This window comes from Podarcis cretensis (genome assembly GCF_951804945.1).
Source record: "Podarcis cretensis genome assembly, chromosome: 8".
In the NCBI taxonomy this organism is placed as follows: Eukaryota; Metazoa; Chordata; class Lepidosauria; order Squamata; family Lacertidae; genus Podarcis; species Podarcis cretensis.
The window spans coordinates 28,204,479-28,226,234 of record NC_137177.1 but is presented as its reverse complement, the minus strand read 5'-3'; the positions used below and the strand labels follow the sequence as shown (position 1 = coordinate 28,226,234).

General features: G+C 44.8%; 1 protein-coding gene across 2 annotated transcripts in view; it reads left to right on the top strand.

Moving 5' to 3' along the window:
- The first annotated feature begins 4,683 nt into the window (after positions 1–4,683).
- The window catches only part of RPS6KA1 (ribosomal protein S6 kinase A1), a 91,467-nt gene continuing 74,394 nt past the window's right edge, over positions 4,684–21,756 (top strand). The window contains exon 1 of one of the 2 annotated variants that reach the window (XM_079985985.1): positions 4,684–4,759. In XM_079985985.1, the coding sequence (XP_079842111.1) occupies positions 4,727–4,759 (33 nt within the window). In that variant the 5' untranslated portion in view covers positions 4,684–4,726. Of the gene's footprint in view, positions 4,760–10,397; positions 10,734–21,756 lie in introns of those variants that run through there. The other variant, XM_079985986.1, reaches the window with a different exon arrangement.

Genomic DNA, 21,756 nt, shown 5'->3' with positions numbered 1-21,756 from the left:
TTTATGTAATGTTGCAGCTGCCTTGGTTACCTGATAAGGATGGGTCAGAGCACAGCTTGGAGGGGTCCCTTACTACATGTTGTGACTGCTAGGACCTCTCAAGTGAAGGAACTGGAATCCTGGACATTTGCAAAATTGGGGTTTTGCTGGTGGGGTGGGGAGGCCAAGTCATTGAACTGGGCAGGGGGAGAGAAAAATGTGGCTAGAGAAAGAGGATACGTTCCAAAAGTTAGCCACAAAGAGAGCAGAAGTGCGAAGGAACAAGGGAAACACTTGCAGGGCTAGGTGCAGGGGGAATGAACAACTTGTAGTAAAATTAGATAAACTCCCCTCTGGCAGTTTGAACAACCTGCCCTCGGGAGCCTCCACCAGTACTTTATAGGAGGGGGAGATGCCCAAGGCTGAAGCTTAATGTGCCTTGTTACTAGTCATCCGGAAGATGATTCTCCAAACCAGTCTAAAGTCTGCAAATGGAAGAACTTGATGTTAGGTTGTATGTATCATTAATGCCACTGTAAACAGTTTAAAGAGTACATTAGTACCAGGCTAACTCTTACTCAAGCGTAGAGGTGTCACAGAAAACTCTGACATCCAGGAGGTCATCATAACAGCCCCTTAACCAAACCCCCAAGAATGGTCCAAAGATGCAAGCAGCTGCACTGATCCATTATATGCACACATTAAAGAGCAGAATCAGCAAATATCCGAATACCCAACTTTATTAAGCAACTGACAGTCACAGAATAGTAAACTGGTCTCGTCTTCTGATGGCCTCTTTTGTAACCCACTACAATGATTAAAACAGCAGCAGCAACCTGAAAGTCTCCTTGGGGTCTGTTAATTACCCTGGTGCTCCAGCAGATGACGTCTTTGCTCCTGTTCTGAAAAAAGACCTGGAACTGCATTCTCCCTCTACTATACCACTGATCAGGAGCTGGGTCAGATAGGAGGGAGAGGCAAGAGAGCAAGAGTGGAGTCATATTATTAATTTATTTAGGCTAAACATTTGCCCTTCATTCATATTCCTGGGTTGGTTTACAATATATATATCAAACAATCAGAACGTGTATGTGCCCTTCATTTGTGCAAAGGATTGGATGGGATCATCAGGAAGCTCCTGGAATGGTAAATAAAGTGAGGTTTTCATGCTCGCTCCTAGCCAACCTGAACTAAGGGATGAAGAGCTGGTGTGCCTCTGACTCCTCCCTCTTGTGCGTTTTTTTTTTGTGATCCTGCCCAAGTGGTGAGATGTATTATCTGCAGTAGAAAGTATCCAGGGCCAAACATGAACACCTTAGCCCTGATACCTCTGTACTGCTCAAGGTAGTACAGGTCAACCTTTTCAAACCCAGGACCAGCTTTGGGGTACACTTTTAATTTTGTAACCACCCGTAGCCATCTTTTATGGAAGCTGTTTTATGCCAACATTCCAAAACCTGGTGCCCTCCAGATTTTTTGGATTACAACTCCCATCAACCTCAGCAAGTGTCACCAATGATCAGGAATGATGGGAGTTGCAGTCCAACAACATCTGGAGGCTGGGGGAGGCTGACTCATGTAAATGATTAGTCCCGGGTCGCCAATGTGGTGGTGCCCTCCAGATGCTGTTTGGAGTACAACTACCATAGTCTCTGAACCTTGACAATGCTGGCTGGGAGTTGGAGTCCAACAACACTTGGAGTGCCATTGGTTTCCCATCCCTGGCCTTCCACTTGCAAATCATTTGCTGTGCAAGACAAGTTCTTTCTGGGTTACAAAAATGTTAGCACTAATTGGCAGAAAAGAAGAACTATTTATTTAGAAAATTCACATTTTCATTCTCATGATTCAGATAACCTTCTTGAGTTGATAGCTGCTATAAGAGTTTTCTGAACCATGCTTTATCATGTTTTAAGAATGAGTAGGATTCCCTCTTTGATAAATATTTAACATATCAAAATGCTTTGGGAATCAAAACAATCCATGCAGTTGTTTGTTTGGCATTACATTTTGGGGTGATACATGAGTGGTCCAGAGGGTGGTGGTATACTACTACTACTAATAATAATAATAATAAAATAATAATAATAAATATTTATACCCCACCCATCTGGGCAGCTAACAGTGCATATAAAAACATAGTAAAATGTCAGACATTAAAAATGTTCTGTTACAGGGCTGCCTTCAGATGCCTTCTAAAAGTTGTGTAGTTCTTTATCTGCTTGACATCTGATAGGAGGGTGTTCCACAGGGAGGGGGCCACTGCTGAGAAGGCCTTCTGCCTCACTTCTTGCAGTGAGGTTTCAGCTAGGAGACCCTCAAAGGAAGACCTCAGTGTCCGGGCTGAGTGATGGGGGTAGAGATGCTCCTTCAGGTCTGCTGTTTGGACAAGCTACCAATGATACGCAATCATGGATCAAACACAGCTGAAAACATTTTCTAGCACAGAAACCACCACATACTTCAAGGATTCTGTCTCTGACTATGATTTTAAGCAAGAGATTCAATAATGGATTAAAACTTATGAAAAGGGAACAAACCTCCCTAAAATAACCATGTTATAGTAGATTCTGGTGTAATAATTTCTGCAAGAAGCTGCACCACAGAATCTATGACAGGTCAAGAAATAAATTGGTGCTGTTTAAATCTGCAGCCTCAGGCTGCTGAAAAGATTGCCTTAAGCTGGATACATCACTGGGGATGTCATACTGTACTTCCTTTCTTTTTAAAATCAGGCACAGCATTTGCCCACAAGGGTTTCTGCAGCTGGTTTTGTACAATTTATTCTTTGCACAGGATTTGTACATCTGATGAATTATGTGATCCATGGCAATGTTTTTGGTACACATGTACAGCCGTGCCTGTGCCACAGAATTGGAAAATGAAAAAAAGAACCAGTTATTTGTTAGCAGGAGAGTATGTATATTAAGAGTCTGAGAACTATTCACTCTGTATCTGGACAAATGAAGTTGTGGAAAGACAACAAGGAATGTGCACAAAACCAGGAAAAATTACACAGATTTGTAATTTTTCTCATTAAGCAACTCTTGAGTTTTCCCACAATTCAGAATATTTGGGCAGAGCAATATGTCATTACAGGAGTAGGTGTTGGTGGAAACGGCCTGGGAAGTAAAGCTTCAACTTATGAGAGACTCACTAAAGTCTTTTCCGTACCATTTGAACCTACGACTGACTTTTGAGTAACCATGAATAGACTGTATGTGGAAGAACATGTAGTCTGCATAGAGAAAATCCCTGGTATGACTCAGGAAAAGGCACTTTCATGTGTTCAATTTAGGGGTTTCTTTTCCCAGTTCTTGGACCGATTTCCCCCCAAGTTTTGGTCAGCAATCAGGAGGACAACTTTTCTTCCCCTCCAAATAGAAATTCAAAGGATGAAATATCTGTGCCCTTGATAGCTGGATTCTATTATTATATTTATTGTTTTTCTTAATGTTTAGATATCACTTTTCTTCCATCCTGGAGACCAAGATGGCATATATGTAGTTTCTGGAAGTTCTCCCATCCAGACACTTACTGGGCCTAGATCTGCTTAGCTTCAGCCAGGTGATGGTCCCACATACCTTCCATACCGTAGGATCCAAGGGTTGCAACTCCTGCAACTTATACAGCATGAAGAACAACTGGATGTTTTCGATGGTTATCCAGATGGCACTGGAAATTCAAACATGTTTTAGTTGGGGCTTATAATTATCCCAATAATAGTTTTTGTAGACTGAGCAGATTTTACATCCTAAGCAATAGTAATTTTGTGTATTTGCTCCTTCCCTCAGAAGACCTACAGACCTGATCATTCAAATGTAAACATGTGCTTTTCCTGGCATATTTTGCTCTGCCCACTTTTGCTTCTGGTTCTGCTGAGAAACTGATATTTTAAAAGTGATATATTACATGAAACACATTAAAGGAGTGCTATTCCACTTGTGGAAGCACCTTATTTGCTCGTCAAAGTGGCATACCTATTTTCAGTGGTGAAATGCCAAGGGCATGTAAACAAGAACCCCATTGTTGGATGACTTCCGGCATTAAATATTGCTTGCAGTGGGAATGCATTTTTGAATGTTTCAGAGGATTTCAGTAATTATTATCAGGGCTGGAAAATGAGCTAGGAAACTGACTCTGCCCTCCCCAGGAAGAGAGGCCATTTCTTCAGCATTGCCACTTTAATTTCTTAGACTCTCTCCTCTGATACCAAGACTGTGAACGTGACACTTCACTTGCTTTAGAAACTTGTGGTTTGGGAAGTATAACTTGGCCAGGTTTTGCCATTTCAAAGCCAGCCCCACCAACTCTGCCTCCCTACTGTAAGAGCCAATCAATCTTCCCATTTCTTTAGGAACAAGAGTTGGGAATTCTTAGTGCACAGAAATGTCTGATCCACATATATAATGCTGCCCTCCCATCCTCTCTGTCAGGCCCTTCTCTCCAGGCTCTGCTCCATTCCTTTCTTGAATCCGTTTCCCTGGCTGGAATGTGTTCTTGAACTCTGATAATACCTCTGGCTTGCCTGGATTGAGAGATGTTTGTAAATGGAATGTAGCCTGCTCCTGTGCCTGGAGACAATCAGTCAGATCGTGTATCCACAGCAGCGACTAGGGGAGGAATGACTGCTGGGAGCAGCATAGAAATAAGAATTGCCATGGTTCTACAGCTACAGCAGGCAATGCAACTCCAATGGATTGACTTTACCTCCAAAGGCATACTCCTCCATTGTCTCCTGAAACAGATGGATGCCAACAACAAAGCTTGCTCTACAAAGGTAATAGTCATATCTTTTGTTCTGCCCACTTTTGCTTTTGTTCCTACCTATTCTTGGCTTTGGCCTCACCCACTACTGGCATGTGGTACCTGGAAAGTTGCTCATGAGGGAATGTGGCCCTTGGACTGAAAAGGGTTCTCTGCCTTTGCTTTAGAACAAACTTGGCCCTCCATATGTTTTTTGAGACTACAATTCCCATCATCCCTGACTACTGGTCCTGCTAGCTAGGGATCATGGGAGTTGTAGGCCAAAAACATCTGGAGGGCTGAGTTTGAAGAAGCCTGCTTTAGAATGTGATGTATTGAGTACTAAAGGGGGAATCATGGGGGATATGTTAGGCATCTGTTTGGTCACTGGATGCTGGACTAGATAGGCTATTGGCCTGATTCAGCAAGCTGTTCTTATGTTCCTACGTCTTTTGATGGCTATTAGTCACCAGTTTTAGGCTCTCCAGGTGCAAAAGAAGACAGGGCTCCTGCACCTTTAATAATTACCGGTATGTAGAAGAGAGGATAATGCAGGTGTTACTTGTCAGACAAACACCACCTATTGAAATTCCCTTTTCTACACTATAATTAAAGGTGCATGAGTCCTATCCTTTTTTGCACCAGGCCATCACATTCACCATGGCTAAACAGAGAACCTCTGCACTGAATACCAGTTGCTGAGGCAGTCAACATTTGGAGACGACTACTGCCTTCCTGTCCAGGCGGTGGTATTCCTGGAAGCAATCTGGTTAGCCACTGCGAGTGGTATGATGCTGTACTTAAATGGGACTTTTGGTATGATCCAGCAGGGCTCTTTGTACAGTGCTAACGTGTCTCATTCAGGATTTTCTGAATGGTGAAATATGCACAAGTAGATAGGTTGCTTCTTCCTTCCTTTATAATCACACACATCATCACTACATCATGCAAGATGTCTTAAAATAAAAATAGGAGACTACATAAGAGGGCGATTTCTCATCCATCCTCAGTGAGGCCTTACAGGGGTGATACACCACTGAAATCTACTCTTCTACACAGCTAATAAAGGTGCACAAACCCCTGTCCTCTTTTTCAATATGCTTTACAGTGGACCCTCTGGATACGAACTTAATTCACACCCCGAAAATTATGTAAATAGAGGTGCGCTTCTGCGCATGACGTGATTGAGCGCTTCTGCGCATGCACGCGCATACACACTTCCAGGTTTGCCGTGGCTCTAATCCAAAGATTCCGTATCCAGAGGGATACGTAAGTAGAGGTACGACTGTATATGTTAGAGGAGTGGGAAATTGGAAGAGAACTCAAAAGCAGGAGATGAAATGATTGTTGTTAACTCTCCACCATGAGTTTATCAACTGTCGTTTTCACATCAACAATTTACAAGGCATTGCCAAGCATACTGATTTATATGACCCTTCACTCTTTGCATTTTTGTTTAAAGTCATACCATCCTGGAATTTCATTTACTTTGCTCCAGAGGCAGCAGCTGGTGTCACTTGTTATTTTCATTTTTTTTAAATTGCATTCATTGATGTCTCCAAGTGCCGTTCTTTCCTTTCTGTTCACATCAAAGGAGCAGACGTGCCTGTGAATGGCAGCAATGTTCCTGTTGTGTTCCCTCTTCTTCTTTTTTGTTAGTTATTGCTGTAGCTGGTTCATTTTCGTCTCCATGAAAAGCAAACACAAGCTCTACAAGAGGTTCATTGCATATCATCATTTCATTACTGAAAAAGCACCCCCCGGCAGCATTATTCCTCTTTTCTCTGCATGTCATGATGTAGCTATCCAAACTGGCATCGTTCTGCTCATATCAGTACTTTACATATTCAGAAGCAACAATGGAAACACGAGAAAAGCATTTGTAACCTGCAAAGCTCACAGTAACAGGTTGCTTTGAGAAGGGATAGTCTGTTACAGCAAACACATCAAAGCATTTTGCGACACCTTAAAGATGAACAGAAGCTCTGGTGGACTAGCGCCAACTTTGCCAGGTGCATGAAGTGTTATCCTTAGTTAGCAGACAGATACACAGATACACATTGATATGAAGAAGAAAGTGGGGCCAAATGGCAATGAAATGAAACGCAGCACAATCTGTGACAACTCATTCTCTGAAGAGCTAATCCTTATGTAACCAACACAACACCATCCATGCACAAGAGAGAGGGTTTGGCAGGCTTAGGAGAACCTCAAGGTTTGCAGAAGTACAAAAACACTTGAGAAAAAGAAGCAGTGGGAGAGTTCCAGAGACAGCCTAAGGAGGCCTGAATGCTCAGTGGGCAGACAACAGCAAGCATCTGTTGAGGGGGAGAGATGGAAGCCCTTAGGGGAATGGCATGGAGTACTGTGGGAAAGGGCATGGCTAGCTGGAATCTTGAACAGGAACACTCCACAATGTTGCTTCTCTCCCCCTCCCCTTTCTTTTGTAGACCTCAACTCCTCTACGTAAAACTTGCACGTATGTAAGTGCAGTGGCTATTTGCTACTCACTGCTTGAAAGAGGAAAGGCACAAATTCTATTCTGATCTGCCAAGGTTTCCTACCTGATTCCTTGGAACTGATCCCGAGTAGTCACCACAGGTAACTTGACAATTGGATTATTTCCATTTTTGTATAATACTATAGTGTAAATGCATTGCCCTTTTGCTTGGTCCTTCTAGCACTGTTCAGAAGTGATGCAGTTACATAATATTGGACTTACAGATTTAATACTATTATTGGTTGTGGTGGGGAGGCTTTTCAGAGGGTAATGTCTGTATTGCTTCAGAACTGTGATAAGCCAGCCCTGCAACATTTTGGGGGGGCCTTCAGCTCATTCTGCTGAGTGGGGCCCTAGTCTTCTGCCCCTAAGTCCTGCTCTGATGGCACCAATGCTGTTCTGACGTGCCAGAACAAGGGTGTCATACTTCACTTGCAATTTAAATTAAGATATTTAAAACTACTGATATTTTAATTTCCCATTACCGTTGTCAGGTATGCTGTCAATATGCCAATTTCCTTGGGATGAAATACTTGCGGCAAGTCTATTAATGAGGGGGCGAAGAAGGAACAGCAGAGATTTTCCTCCAGTTTTTAAATGGTATTGGGCATGCTTTGCCATGCTGCACACAAGATCCCTGTGGATGTTGGCCATTAACCTCCCACTGTGACCTTGACGTCGCAGTGGTGCAATTCCTTCTGGTTACTGTGCACCTACCTATCTGGTGACTTTTGAATAAATAAAAAGGAAGCTGTTTTATTTTTAACACATTTTCCACATTTACAGTGGGGAGTCCTGACCCTGGGTCAGAGATTTCCTAGCAATTAAATAACCAAACCAAAGAGATTTTGGCCACTTCTGTTGGCTAGAAATATTGATGAAGGCCCAGGCCTTGCAAAGCTTTGGCATGGCATGCCTCTTTAAAAATAAGTCAGCATTTCACATTCTAAGAATCTGAAGGGCCCTAAGTTGTGGGAAATACTTTTCATATAAAGTCTGCTTGGTGCTCAAAGGCAGTGGTGGTCATTCAGTTTCATGATGACTTGGGAAAGCCAGCATGTGACTGCAATAATATGGCTAGATACAGGGTAACCCCTTCCACAAAACCTATCATGCTTCTAGTCCTTAGTGCATGGGTGGCTAACTTCTGCCACCTCCCAAACATATTCTCAATAGCCCCCAAAGTTCCCACCAGGTTTGGTGGCAGCAGCAAAAAGAATGCACAAATAAATTAGATGCACTGCTTTGATGGACAAAGAGGTTTAAGCACCTCTGCCCAACCCAGCACCCTGATGGTCATCAGATTGATAAAGTGATGAATGGGGGGGGGGTGTGTGGCAAAAACTGCCCTCTTGAACTGATCTTCATGCATCTGCTACGGAGGATGTATGTGTGTGAGAAAGTGGGATGGACTCATTTGCTACTGGTGTGCATGCTCCAGATAGTTGGCCAAGGGTGAGTGTGGCCCTCAAGTCAAAGAGGATTAACACCCCACCCCCACTCCCCTGTTAGGATTTCAGAGGAAAACCAGGGGGGGGTACTTAGGGTTAGGGAACCTTTTTCAGCCTGAGACCCACATATCCTTGTATGACACCTTTCAAGATCCACATGCCAGTGGTGGTCAGAACAAGGATGTGACTCCTACCTTTGTACAGTAGGCTACACTGCGGCCATGCAAAAGTTAATGATTTGTACACATGCAGAGAGAGAGAGAGAGAGAGGTAAGCAATGAAGCATCTGCACAATTCAAAAAACACATTCAGCCAGGCAAAACCACAAGGAGGGCATGCAGCAGGGCAAATATGGCATTATGGGGACAGTCCTGAGGCTGGATAGCAAGCAATGAGGCATTATCAGGGTTCAAGAACATTCAGCCAGGGAAATGGTAGGATTCATGGCTGTTTTCCTTTTCATTTCATTTTTACAATAACCCTCTGAGGCAGGTTAAGATGAGATACACTGATTGGCCCATGATCACTCAGGGAGCTTCATGATTGAGCAGGGATTCAGATCCTGTTTTACTTGATCCTAGCCCAAGAATGGGGAACCTCAGGTCCCAGGACCCCAATGTGGTCTGCCAGGCCTCTTGGGACTCTTCACAGGGTGCACCCTCTCTGAAACCACACCCCTCACCAGCCCTGCTTTGCATTCTCATTGAGTATTTTCACCTGGCCAGAATGTGTCTTTGATTTCTGATAATGCCTATTTCTTGCCTGGATAGAGGAGAGAGAGGAGTGTTTGTAGAAACTAGCCTACTGCGCAAAGGTAAAATTTGCATTCATTCTGTCCACTTTTGCCACTGGCCACACACACCCATTGTCATGTGGCCTTCAAGCTGCAAGAAGTTCCTCCCCACTCTCCTAGCTTTACATCAGCCTTCCCCAACCTGGTGCCCTCCTGGTGCTTTGGACTACAGCGCTCATAAACTCCAGCTGCAGTAGTGTGCTAGAAAGGCTGCCCTACAGGAATAGTGCAATCCTATTCATGTCTATTTAAAAGTCCCATGTGAATGACTTCCCAGGTAAATCTGTACAGGACTGCAGGCTAATGCATGTTAGTCATTAAAAAACGTGGTAGTTAACAGGGAATGAATGCTGGTAATTGGTTCTACGCGGTTATCAGACCTACGCGATTCTCAAGCTGAGATTCCTTACTTGAGAGTAACACCCAGTCTCCCCCCCCCTCCCGAATTCAACAGGACTTGCTTTCCTGCAAACACGGTTTAGCTAGGATCGAACTGCCACTAACAGCGCATTCCTTCGCCCTTTTACACGGAAGTAAGTCCCATGATATCTAATGTGGATTGGCGGGCAGGAGGCAGGCAACGGACTTTCTACCAAGCATGATCAGGATCGCACGCAGCAGGATGAAGACGCCAGAGCGGCGGCCGCGATTGCGGATGGATGACTTAATCGGGAATTTACGACGGCGGGAGCATTTGGAGGAGGAACTGCGGGGAAGCGAGGTACTACTACCTGGAGCAGCTACGAGGAGGTGGGCTTTCTTGCTCCTCTCCGCCCTTCCCCGGAGCGTGCGGGCCCCGGGCTGGGCCGGAGAATCAGCCGGAGTCGAGGAGGAGCCACCCTCTCCTTCTCCGCTAGGCCGAGCAGCCAATAAGGCGCCGGGGGCCGGCATTCAGCTCCTCCTTCCCGGGGAGAGCGGAGCCCGACGCTGAGTGTGCTGGTGGAGCGGGGGAAACAAGCGGCGGCGCAGAAAGTCTTCGGGCGCCCGAGTAGCCCGCAGCGCCGAGAGGCGAAGGGCGGCAGTGGTCGAGCGCAGCGCCTGACTGCCCAGCCGCCCGGCCACCCTACTCACAGCTCCGCCGCAGCGCGCGTAAAGAAGCCTGAAGCGCGGCTGGAGGCGGAGGAAGGAGAGATCGAGATCCCTTATTAGCCGGACTTGCAGCATTTCTCGGGGCTCCGAGGAAGCAGCCGCAATGCCGCTTGCCCAGCTGGGAGCCGAACCTTGGCCCGACATGGAGTTGGTGGACATGGAGCTGGACGCGGAGGTGAGAGGTGGCGGCGGTGGGGCTCCGGAGGAGGGAGGGAGGGAGGGAGGGGGGCGCTAGGTGAGTCGAAGGAGGCGGCGGTGGGGCATCGCCTGCCTGCCTTCCCTCGGAGGGCGAAGGTCTCCTGGTGACTTTTTTCCAGGATTGCCTGCAAAGGAGTGGCGTCTGCGCCTGTCGCCTCGTTGCGCCTCCACGCAAAGGACCGAGAGCGCGCGTGTTCCAGCTCTCTTATTTGCAGGCTGGGATTGGGTCGTGGGGCTGCTGTGAGTTGGGGAGCGGGTGGCAATGTGTCGAGCGCCCCCCCCCCGCCCCTTTCATGCAAAAGTCACTACATAGGTTGACATACAATCTGTGAAGAAGCGGGTCGGATTCTCTGATTGTATGTATAAGTTTCGTTATCGTTGTCGTTTGGCCCAATGAAAGCGGTTGCTTGCCTCTCCTGGAAACTATTGCAGAAAAAGCTCTTTCCTGCAATTAAAAAGTAACCCAACCCGCATCATTGGGCCGATCAATATGTAGCTTTATATGTTACGTCGGAGACCTGCAGCTAATGGTTAGGTCCTTCCTTCCTTCCTTCCCTTCCCTGGTTGGAAAAGAGTTGAAGGAGGGCCGGGGAGGGGGGCGGGAAGGAAGAGAGGATTGCTTTTCCCGATCCTCGGTTGAACATGCCCACAAGCAGACTTCCAGTTGTCGTGACACGATTGAGTTATTCTCTTTAAGCAGAGCAGGAAGAGTCTGAACATTAAGAATCCTGGAGGGGATTTTATTCATTCTGCCCTGAGGTTGAGGCATTAATGCACTGCATTGATCTTAGCTTGCCACACCAAGGTTGTTGTAACTTTGCCCCCTTGAGGAATAGCATCCTTGTGGATTTGCATCTGGGCCTTAGAAGGGTGTTTAGAAAGAAGAAATCTCAAAACTTCTGGCTCAAACTATTTTTAAGGACAACTTCCAGCTTTGCTCCAAAGGTATGAATAATTGAGGCTTCCAGGCCTGACTTGGATAGAGTTTATTTAATGCTTGCCTGAAACAGCTGTGTGGTAAGATCTGATGTAAATAGAAAGGCAGGTGGAAAGTGGGGAGGGGGATTGGATTGCAAATCTCCGAAGCAGCAGGTTAGCAGTCTAAACACACTGGAGGGTTCCCCACCCACCCCAAAGTGGTAATGTTTTAACATCTAAGGCAAGAAACCCACATAACTCTCAATCCATATATTTAGAATTCATTTTCTATCATAGGAATGCAAATGCAGGCTTTTACAGCTTTGTGAGGAGGGTGAGCCAGGCTGAGTAGGGCTCAGTGATTCATCCAAATTAATAAAATTGTGTCCTGGGTATTTATGTGCGACACTTTTATCCCGCTCTTCAACTAAAGGGATCAGGATAGCCCATTTTAGCCTCACAACAACCATGTTAGGTGGGTTAATTTGTGAGACGGTGAGAATTGCCCAAAATTACCCAAGATGACCCAGTGAATTTCATGGCTGAATGGGGATTTGTACCTCCGTTTTGGACCTTAGTCAAACATTCTAAACTTAGTAACCCACATTTGCTCTTGAGACTGTGAACTTGTGTTCTTGTCTGTCATGGTGTGGCTTGGCTTGTCACCTAGGAATGGTCTGGGTGACAGTCCCGCAAACCAGGATTGGTAGAGTGCCAGCCCCTGCATTTTTTACTTTGTTATAGAAAGGTGTTGTTCTGAAAGCCTGTGGAATGGTTCTAAATATGTCCTTGGTCAAATGATCAGGCATCTCCATCAGGCATCTGGTCTGCACATGCAAGTAGTTGTTGTTGGCATCTGTCTGTCTCTAGAGACAATGGAGTGCACCTCTGAGGGTGAAGTCAAACAGCTGCGTTAGCAGCACCCAAGTGACCTCCCTTCCAGTGGTGGAAGGGCCTGAGGTGGAAAGATGGGCTATGTTAGAGAGTGCCCAAGGGAAGTCTACCTCCTCCCCTACAAAACCATCTTGGGTGTTAAGATTGGCTTGCTCCATCCTGGTTGCTCCACTGCCTTCAGAAGTTTGTGGGTAGCAGCGACCCAGGATAGGGAATTATCTGTGGCAGCCTCTAAGTTGTGGAACTCCCTCAGCATAGAGGTACTTCTGGTATCTTCATTATACAGCTTTCAGTGAAGCATCTTTTTATGCTGTCTTTTGACACTTGAGTGGTATATTTTTTAGGACCCACCTTATTTCTGTGATTGTAAGTTGTTATAAACTGTTTTTGATATTGTGTTTTTGTTTTGCCCTGGAATCTTAGAGTGAAGGGTGACTAATAATAGTTATTATAAGAATAATCATAGTCTGCTGCCTGCTGGTTCACTGGATGGCATTGTCAGTGTTGAAGAAAAATCTAGTTGGCTTCTTATGAAGAATGAGAGGGTGCTATCTTGCCCTTTACCTCAGGCAGGAAAATGTATTGGGCTGCTGGTCCTGGACTTACACCACTTTCAACTGCAGGCAGAATGCACTTCTGAATTATCCCACCCTGCAATGTGGCAGGGGGAAACTTTTTGCAAGTAGAACATTATAAAACGGTAATGCTCTGCAGAGCCTTGCTCCCCCTTGACCTGCCAGGAGTTTTTGTGCTGTTCCTATATGAAGGTAGGTAGTGCTTTAAGTGGCACAGTCCTCTCTGCCAGTTCAGGATTCTCATTCTGCTGTACCTGCAGACCAGGGCCACATCTGTATATTATATTTCTCTTATACCACATTAACAGTCATGGCTTCCGACTAACATTCTAGGAGCTGTAGTTTGTTAAGGGTATTGAGAGTTTTCCCAGAGTGGCCAGGCAGGGCATTGTAAGAATGGCAGCTCTGTGAGGGCACAACTCTCAGCACCCTTAACAAGCTACAATTTTCCAACATTATTGGCATAAGAGTGCTTTAAATGTATGGTGAAGATTGTGTCGCGGGTCTCTCAATCTTTTCCCCATGCTAGGATACCAAGGTGGCTCTGCAGTCCTTTTGTAATGCACAAGAATGAGCTAGTGCAGTATCATGGTCCAAAGGGGGAAGATGAGCATATGAAGAATTCAGACTATCCACCCTTCAAGTTTAGCATTTTCCACACTGGCTACCAGTGGTTCTCCAGGGTCTCGGGCAGAGGGAGGCTTTCTTCATATCCTGCTCTCTGAACCTTTTAAGTGAAGGTGTCTGGGATTGAATTTGGGACCTTCTGCTTGCCCTAACTTCCTTCTGAATCAAATGTGCATAGGATTGGGCTGATTAATGGCTGACTGTCTGGCAAATGGCATACTGGTGCTCTGGTTGCAATGAACCCTGACAATTCTCCTTTAATGCTTTGCAGCGTGCTTGCTGCCACGCAGAATCTGGAAGCGATGCTGTAAGCTCCTAGTCTCAGTCTTTAGGAACAGAGATAAGGCAAATCTTGATCAGTGCTTTATGTGGGTGGTGTGTTGGGTGTGTGTGTTGTTCTGTTAAGGTGAACCTTAGGGTGGAGCACTGAAAGGCATCGCAGTAGTGTTATTTTGAAGAGGTTATATTTAAAACTCTAACCTGAGGCAGCTGCCTTTCTCTGCCTAATGATAAAGCTGGCCTGCTAATAAAGTTTTTCACAGGTTAACAATTTCCAGAGGGTTAGCCCACATAGGTGTGTTGTAGCAAGACTTTTGTTCTTTCCTGGTTAGCAAGGTTTGTGAGCTTATTTACAAGGCTACTCTAACTTTTTCAGACCTGGACCCACCAGGCATTTGGGGATCCTTTTATTTTAACCACATATTTTTGGTTTGGTAGTGCTGTTGCTACAGCCCACCTTAGATCAGGCTGTGATCCTGACCCACCAGTTGCAGGCCAGTGCCCTAGGCTGTGTGTCTAGGAGTTCCTAGGCTGTTGGTTCAGGAGTGTTAAACACACTCGGGACTTTGAGACTATTGCCTAGAAAGTGGGAGTGTCTCCTTACTGTGAAGACTAGAAGAAGCTAGCAGGGCTGATTATGCGGCCCGTAATGGCCACTGCCAGCCATCTCTGTTAGCAGGAACCTGACATACCACAAGCATTCTGCCTCTTTTATAAATTTTAAGAATTTGAATGTTCAGCAAAGAAGAATTAGAAGCCTACACTGAGAGTGGGGCAACCTTTTCAGCTCAGGTGCCACATTCCCATCTGGGAGATCTTGCTGAGGCCACCTACCAGTGGTGGGTGGGACCAGAGGAAAACATGGGTGAAGCAAGCAACAAATGACATTCCAGCCAAGCAATAACACAAGGTAGGAAGTATGGTTGGTGAGGGGTGTGGCTTAGGAGAAGGTGTGGCCTTGAGAAGGGCCAGATAGAGTAGTTTAAAGGGCTGCATTTGATTCCCAGGTTGGAGAGCCCCATCCTTGTCCTAAACAGTGCTTCAGTTTATGTTAATTAAGGCACCCAGGAAATGGCTCATGAGAGGGAAGGAAGGACATCTTACTAAGTTAAAGAACACTGGATTTTTTTCAGTTGCATACAAAATGTACAAGGGAGTGTAATATTCATAATTATGTTGCACACCATTTCCCTATCCACCCAGCCTAGAAGCACTAATGTGGAGCGGCATTATTTGTAGATTTCAGTTTTGTCTGATTCCTTGTATTGGAAGGAAAGGATACCAAGGAGGGTGAATGTCACATTTTATCCCCTTTGTTGACTGTCTGGTTTACCTTATTGATTACCTGGTTTATGCTAATACATTTTTGGTTGTTTGAGATACAGCTAGTCTTATGAGAACTGCAGTTTTATTGTAAGACTTTTCTGCAAAATACACAGTTCATTTTCAGGCGGACTGGCTTGACGCACACACAACTAGAGCAGCCATTGATCTGTTCATTTTTTTTTAAAAAAAATATTTATTAGCCGTTTAGAGATTACAAAAGAAAAGAAAAAGAATTAAACAAGACAATACAATACAAAAACAAAAGAAAGACACCACACAACCCAAACCCTAAAACATTGAGTCAACCAAACAAAACAAAAACAATTTAAAAAAATCCAATAATTTCAATATCATAACTTTCATTCACTTGTTTCAGCGACCTCCTCACACCTCCCTTTTTGTATTCCACTTCAATTAGCTGTTTCAGCAATTCCTTTCCATCTTCCTCTGTTTTCTGTCCTGTAACTTATCTTAACATATTCTAACCTTATTTTTTCCCTTTAATACATTTACAATCTGTCTGTACCTAATTCTTTATAACATTTCTGCTAAATCCATATAACTTCATTCCATCATTTTTTTAACATTCATTAATTTTACAATATTTCTGTAAATAATCTTTAAACTTTTTCCAGTCTTCTTCCACCGACTCTTCTCCCTGGTCTCAGATTCTGCCAGTCATTTCCTCCAGTTCCATATAGTCCATCAACTTCATCTGCCATTCTTCCCGGGTGGGTAAATCTTGTGTCTTCCAAGCTATTGATCTGTTCAAACCTGGCTTTGCCAATCTTTGCCAGCACGTGCTTGTTTAAAGCTTGCTTTCTCTGTCTATTACTATTTATTGTTAACCAGTTGGCTCAATGCAATAACCAAAGGAGTGGTTAAGCTTTACATTAGGTAAAGGAAAAAGGAAGAAATGCACCCTGCTGTGTTTGTCTCAGACTGCCCTGTGGGGGTAGGTGGGTTTCCTCCAATTCTTTTCTTTGCTTCAAAAGAATAATGTTGCCTCATTAAATAAATAATTCAGTCCCTTCAAATACTGTGACATTTAAAGTAAAGGCTGGCAGTCTTTTCTGTCACAAACAGCAGTAGTCCTAAGGGCTGAGTTGACCCTTAGGTTAACTAAGCTTTTGGAGTAGGATCCTTTACACAATCCAAAGGGCACCGCTCCATACAGATTGGGACTTTGCCACTCTGGACTTGGGGTCCTCTTTAATGTCCTTAACTGCTGAAAGAGAGTTTGTTTGTTTACTCACCACATAACAGGGGCATGTTATCTATATTCTCAGTTTGGGAGAAGCTGGAAACTCTGGCTGCCTGCCTGGTGTGAGATGAGTATCAGGAGGGGAAATGATTGTTCTCTGTGTAAGTATGGCAGATGACAGGTGTGGGGATTAGCATGACAGTGAAAGGGTGCCTGCCTGTGAGAGCCATTCAAGGGAAAGGTATGGGGGGATTCTGGACTGTGCTACTTTAGAGGAGCTGCATGCAAAACCATTTCTCTCTGATGTGCTACTTTTCTGTACAGAGGGATTTTTTTAAAAGTGCAAAGCATTCATAAGCTTTCATCATCACCACCACCATAGCATCAAGTGGCACAGCCCCGAAACATTGTGAACACACACTCCCACATCATTCTGCATATCTAGGGAACGCTTTATACAATCCACAGAATTCAGTGCTGATGTTTTTCCTAGAGAGCGCTACTTTAAGCAGTAAGTACAGGGTTGCATGTTTAGGCAGGATCATAGGGAATTGCCTTGTAGAGTCAGATTGTTGGTCTATCCAGCTGAGTACTGTCCACACTGACTGTCAGGGGCTGTCCAGGTTTTCAGGCAGGGGGCATTGCCAGCCCTACTCAGAGATACCAGGAATTGAACCCGAGGCCTCTGCATGCAAAGCAAAACCTCTACCACTGAGCTACAGCAGTTCCTCTTAAATTCCCATGCATTTTTTTTAAAAAAATCTTTCCCTCAAGTAGGGTGGTAGTGTAATAGGCAAATGGGTGAAGTCTATTTTTCACATAAACATCCAAAATGTGGTATTTTCCTATGTGAAAAGAGGAGTCTGTTGTGTATACAACATTCAAACATGGAATCCCCACTACCTTCAGCTCCAGGTGGTATAATCTCACTTTGATTTCGCTGACCCTATAAACTGGCCATAGAACAGATCTCACATTATCTGTTCCTCTTTGTGCAAGCATTGTTCAGAGTGTAGCTGAGAGCAGCAACTCCCATGATTGGGTTCCACCAAGAATTCCCCCAATTCCAGCTTCACGAATTACAGTTCAGTGTAACTCATGCTGTGAAGTGTTATGGGAAATGTTCTAGGGCAGTCCATAATAGCAGTGAGCTCTTCCTTTTGACATGTGGGCATGGAGGCAGATTTATTAGCTTACAAAAAATGTAGACATCTCTGTGCAGCGGGAGGAGGACTGCGTCTTGGTGGCACCTTGGTGTGGGGAGCAGGAACATTCTTAGGTCATTTTTTTAAAAAAGGGCATGAAGCCATGGGGGGGTGGAATGCATAAAACATGCAAGTGCTAATTTATATGCATGGATGCAGGCTGAGCCTTTAAATGTCACAGAAGGCAAGCCAAGTAATTTCATGTCCAAATCACCCCAGGTATGCTTTTAATTTTTGCCCCACCTTGTATCAGTTCATCTTCGGTTCATTTTCTCCCAATTTCTCTGCAAATCCTACTCCAAATCAGTTCAACCCTCCTTCAGTTACTCCTATTCATTTTCCTCCAATCTCTGGATAACATCCTAAATTGATCTTTCCCCCCAAATTAATATCCAACCCAGTAATCAAGTTCAACACTGGTTCAGTTTCCCCCTAAAGTGTATCACCTGCTTGATAATGCTTGGAGTGCTCAGATAAAGATTCGGGGCACACATTTCCCAGGCTCACAGCTAACAACGCCCAAGGGGGGAACCACCTTTGCCACGCAAGGCTGGAAAATGTAGGTCTTTGCCTATCTAAACTCTTGGGAAGCTATTTGCTTTTCCAGCTTGGTGACCCTTTCAACTCTTCATTCTTGTCTCTGTTTCAGAACATCACTCCGCAGTTGTTTAATTGCCTCCCCTAGTGTTATGTCAGGCTTTGTGTTCAGCTTGTCCCTCGTTCCCTGCCTGCTATCCATGCTATCTGGAAAAGGCCAGAGCATCAAGTAACAAGTTGTGGCAGGGGGACGGGGAGGGGGAATGGTCACAGAAAGAATCCTCTTATTGTTTCTGTCAAATCGGGCAGAGTGCTGTCAGGAAACATGAAAACTGCTCTGGGCCATCCTTGGGATAGTCTTCTGGATAGCTCAGTCCCCCCCCCCCCACCCGAGAGCTACAATTCCCAGAGTTCTCTGGGAAAGAGGGACTGACTGTTAGAGCACTTTGGGAATGGTAGCTCTGTGAAGGGAATAGGGGTCCCCTATCAACCCTCAGCATCCATAACAATCCCAGGATTCTTTGGGGGAAGGCATAACTGTTCAAAGTGGCAGGATAGTGGGTCTATACAATTCCAACAGCCTGGCCTGATACAGAGAGTAGCAATCTATGATGGCTATTGAGTTGGGTGGGGTGGTTGCTTTCTTCTTCCAGTGCAAAGGGTTTGTTTTAACTCTAGTTATCAGGAATCTCACTCCAGTAACCAGGAGAAAGGTTAGTGACAGCCTCTGTGACATGCAAGGCTTTTGTCATGCTTGGGATTTATTCATTAATCCTGCTGGACAGGCAGCCGTGCATTTTTTCCTGACTGAGGTCTCAGTTCTGCAAGCGCCGCAGCTTGGCTGCCTTCTGAGTAGGGCTGCTTAATGGGGCTTGAATTTAATGCAGAGTGATAGTTGGGGTTTTTTTGTTCATTTGTTACAAACAACTTGGAATTTAAGTTGTTTGAATCCTCCTGCTTTTTAGTCATAGGGATCCAGAATTTCTATCAGTGCCAAAAGCAAGCAGGAGATAATAGGTTATCTCTTTTCTCTTGATAAGTTGACACCAAACAAAAGTCGAGGAGCTTGGTAAAAAATGGAGGGGGGGGGATAATGATGGGAGTACTTCTCCCTGGCTCCATCTTTATTGCTGCCTTCAAGAAAATATAATAAGTGAAATTTCTTCACAACTGCTGTGTAGCTGAATGCACATCCCTTTGCCCAACACTCAGTATTTCAAGAAAACAAAGCACTTTGGCTTTCATCATCCCTTGCCTTGTGTCACCGCCACTTCCATATTGCTATTTTCACACACACTAAGAAGCATTGTTGATCTTGGTACATATGTATTTTACATTCTCTGTCTTGTTTCATACAGTTTTAATAATCTTGGCTTCCCCCACTGCACCCCACCCTGAAGAATTCTGGGCATTGTTTGTGGATATTAAAAATCTTTCATCAGAGGTCCATAGTAGCTCCTACTTTTTTTTTTTTAAGAATTACAATTCCGTGGGGAGATGGAATGAATTTCATTCTCCACCCACCCACTGTGCATTTCATGGTTTGGAGTGACATTTCACAAATGGTTTTCGCTAGGTTTTTATTTATTTATCTTAATTTTTTTTATACAAGAAGCAACAATCAACACTCAACCATCCCCCACACCCACCTCCAGAAGCAATATTTAAATAATATTTAAATTTTAAATAAATATTAAATAATATTTATGAAAGATATTTGCATGTTGCCTCATAACACAACAGTTTTTGGGCAGTATACAAGAAATAAAGTTTTGGTGATGGTTCCCCCCACCAGCTGCAGATATACCGTACGTTCTGTCTGAACTCTCTTTAAAAAAAAAAAAATCCCCTGCAAACCATTTAAGGAAAAAAGGGATCGTGCCCTGTGCGTGCCAGAAATACTGAGCCATATCGCCAAGTCACAGAGGGAATTTGAATATAAGTTGTTCCCTCTGGCTCTCAGTATGTGGTATGTTGTGTGATCAGGATTACCGGAGTTAACTTGGTTTGTGTGGGCAGGGCTGATAGATGGATAATCTGCTTTAAGAGTGGGTGTTAGTGACCTTCTGATACCTTACAGCCATAAAATCCTAGGATTGGCCCAGGCGGGGAGCTGTTCACTTGCCCTGGGACTTGCAGTGATTTTTTCCTACAAACTCTTTGCGTTGATGCAAGAAGATATGTAGGAATTGGTCTAAACCTCCCCCCCCCCGGGGGGGGGGCACAATCCATAATGTGAAACTGCCAAAAAGCAGAGCTTGGACAGGAATGCTATTTTTCAGCATAGGTAGTTGTATGCTAGCAAATAGTTGTGCATGAAGCAGCCATGCCTGTAAGGCCAGAAATGTTACTATTTATGATGTTAAGATGTTTTTTGGGGGTTGGGGACCAGATTTCCCTAAATGTGTTATAACAATGAACAAATCAATGCCAGGAGTATTAAGGGAAGCTGGCAGGTGCTGAATCTAGCAGTGTCAAAAAGACAGGCCAAACCAGTTTTCTGTGCTCAGAAAGTGACCTGAAAGAAGATGGGCCATTAGCAAGAAACAAAGAGAGCAGAGTACTGGACCATTAAGAACAGTTTGGGGATGCAAATACTGCTGCCCAGCAGAGAGGTGGAGCCCTCCCCCACCCCTTTGAGTAGCAGAGGCACAGGCCAATGGTAGCAGACAAAGACCAGGTTAGGGTTTTAGCTGGGGGCGGGGGGGGGGGGCGGGGGCGGGGAGCTCCTTGGAGTCAGTTAGGGAGAAGGAGGGGCAGAACTCCATGCGATTTGGGGATGATAGGCTGAAACTAAGAAACCCAGCGAATGGCTTTTTGCTGTCCTTTGAATCAAATGCTGTCCTTAAGGGGGAAGCCAAACCCTCATAGGATGTGAGTGCTTTGCAATCCCTCCATCTAGGTGTAGGTTGTATATACAGTGGCACCTTGGTTTACAACCATAACCGTTCCGGAGGTCCATTTGTAAACCAAAACAGGTTGTAACCCAAGGCGTGCTTTCACCAATGGGGCCTCCCAAATTTTTTTGTTCGTAATAAAAAAAGGGGGTTGTAATCCAAAAAAAGGTTGCAAACCGGGACATGCACTTTCGGGTTTGACATGTTTGTAATCCAAAACGTATGCAAACCAAGGTACCACTGTATGTGCAAATAAAAGCACATAAGGACACTATGAGTCTCTCTTGTGTTTCCCTGTCCCCGAAGGGAACATGGATCCTGGTAAGCGCACCTGCACCCCTGAGCTCTTGGACTGCTTGTGGAAATTGGGGTGGCACGTAAGACTGGTGTTAGAAGTGGGATCTGTGTTTCCTGCAGTGGAAGCTGAGAACTAGGTGTGCCTGAGCCAAAATGGAGGGAGGAGTAGTGACACCCCTTGAGCAACTGGGCCAAATCCAGCAGCAAATCCAGCAGCAAATCAAGCAACAGATAAAGCAGT